At 74.8% G+C, this 1,574-nt stretch overlaps 1 protein-coding gene across 1 annotated transcript in view; it reads left to right on the top strand.

The window, feature by feature from the left end:
• Nucleotides 1–1,139, top strand: part of SCLY (selenocysteine lyase) — a 68,600-nt gene extending 67,461 nt beyond the window's left edge. Inside the window, exon 15 of the mRNA XM_004674747.2 lies at nucleotides 597–1,139. Within this exon, the coding sequence (XP_004674804.2) occupies nucleotides 597–1,139 (543 nt within the window). The remainder of the gene's footprint in view (nucleotides 1–596) is intronic.
• The last annotated feature ends 435 nt before the right edge of the window (nucleotides 1,140–1,574 follow it).

Here is a 1,574-nt window from a genome sequence, read left to right as displayed (position 1 = left end):
AAAGCTCTCCAAGGCCAGGGGGGCCTCCGAGGGACAGGGTCAACTCGCCCCTCAGCCCATCGGGCCCACCGTGTGCGATGGACAGATGCTGGGCGCGCCGGGGGCCAGGGCGGCCTGTCCCTGGCCTGCTGGGCAGTGTCGGCGCAGCCTGGGGGCCCAAACACAAGAGCAGGCGGGGTCTGCCGCAGAGCGCCGCCAGCTGTAGTTCAGCCTGGAACTTGCTGGGTGCGAGGACCCGGGCAGCAAAGGCCGCCAGGCGCGCTGAGCGTGGGCTGGAGGTCTTGTCGGCGTCGCGGCAGTGGGCGGGGCCACGGCTGGCCAGCAGACCCCTGCAGGGGTCAGGAGCCCGCCTGCCTCTGGAGGCTGGCGGACGGGCCTGGACCGCGCACGCCGGCTGAGGCCACGGCCTGGAGAGGCGGACTCAGGCGGGCGTCTGGGGGCAGAGGGGTGGGGCGTGGGCTGCCCCGCAGCCCCCAGGAGCCGCGGGCGGTGAAGCGGAAGGAAGACCACCGGAGGCCTTCTCAGGGAGCCTCACAGCCAGGCCAGCTAGAAGGGCCCCGGAACCCGGCAGGCGGCGCGGACCCCCGGGGCTGCAGGCACTGGGGGGGCTGCTGGCCCCGCGGGAGGCCGAGGGCACTGCGCAGGGAGCCGCCCCGGCCCCCGCCCCCGCCCCGCTGCAGGAAAGCAGCGTCCGGGCCCACGTGTCCCCCGTGAAGGCGGCGGCCAGCGCGGGCGCCTGGAGGGCCGCAACGCTGACCCAAGGCTGCAAGAACCAAGTCCCAGCTTCCCCCAGCTGGGGCACGGCCTCTGGGTCCAGCAGCCGCGGCCTGCCCGCGGGCCGTGTAGATCCGAGCAGCGAGCCAGGAGGTCGAGTCGCGGCCTCAGACGCGGCCTCGAGCTGTCCCGGCGCTGGCCGCGGCGGGGCTGTCCACCCTCCAGGCCGGGGCGGCCCCGCGACGCACCCCAGGGCCGCCTGGACTGCCCGCGCGTGGTCACGGCCGCCCCCCACCCTGCCCCGCACGCAGGCTCCGGGCTCTGGTGGTGGGGCGCGGCCATGGGCAGCAGTGGCCTTGGCGCAGGGACTGCAGCTCCCAGGAGGCCTCGCGGCGCCCCCTGGCCTGGCGCCTGGGAAGTTCTGAGCGCCTTGGCGCCCCGCGCCGTCCCTCCCTCTCGGTCCCCGGGCTCCCGTCCCCCAGTGTCCCCCAGTGGCTCGGGCTGCGGGAGCAGAGGCACTCAGGGGGCGAGGGGGCAAGGCGCTGCAGGGCTGGCCACTCGCCACGGGGTGCCTGGCGCTGGGGCGCTGGGCAGGCAGGAAGAGCGGATGTGCAAGTAGCAGCCGGACTGGACTGGAATGGGGGTAGCGCGAAAGGAAGAGGCGACCTGGTTTTGGCCTCGCGGGTGGGGTGCTGCGAAGTGGCAGGGCTGGAAGACGGTGTGGGGGTGACGCTCGGCCGCGTCTCTGGTGTGACGGCAGCCAGGCGTCGAGAGCTCGTTCCTGCCGCGAGAAGGGTGGGTGGGGCGTGGGGTGTCAGGTGCAGCAGGGGGCATGCTCGTGGGCGGGCAAGGGCCATCAG

Source organism: Condylura cristata, unplaced genomic scaffold (genome assembly GCF_000260355.1).
Source record: "Condylura cristata isolate star-nosed mole 26May11 unplaced genomic scaffold, ConCri1.0 scaffold00002, whole genome shotgun sequence".
Lineage (NCBI taxonomy): Eukaryota > Metazoa > Chordata > Mammalia > Eulipotyphla > Talpidae > Condylura > Condylura cristata.
The sequence above is the reverse complement of the archived record's forward strand: the minus strand, read 5'-3'. Positions and strand labels throughout refer to the sequence as shown.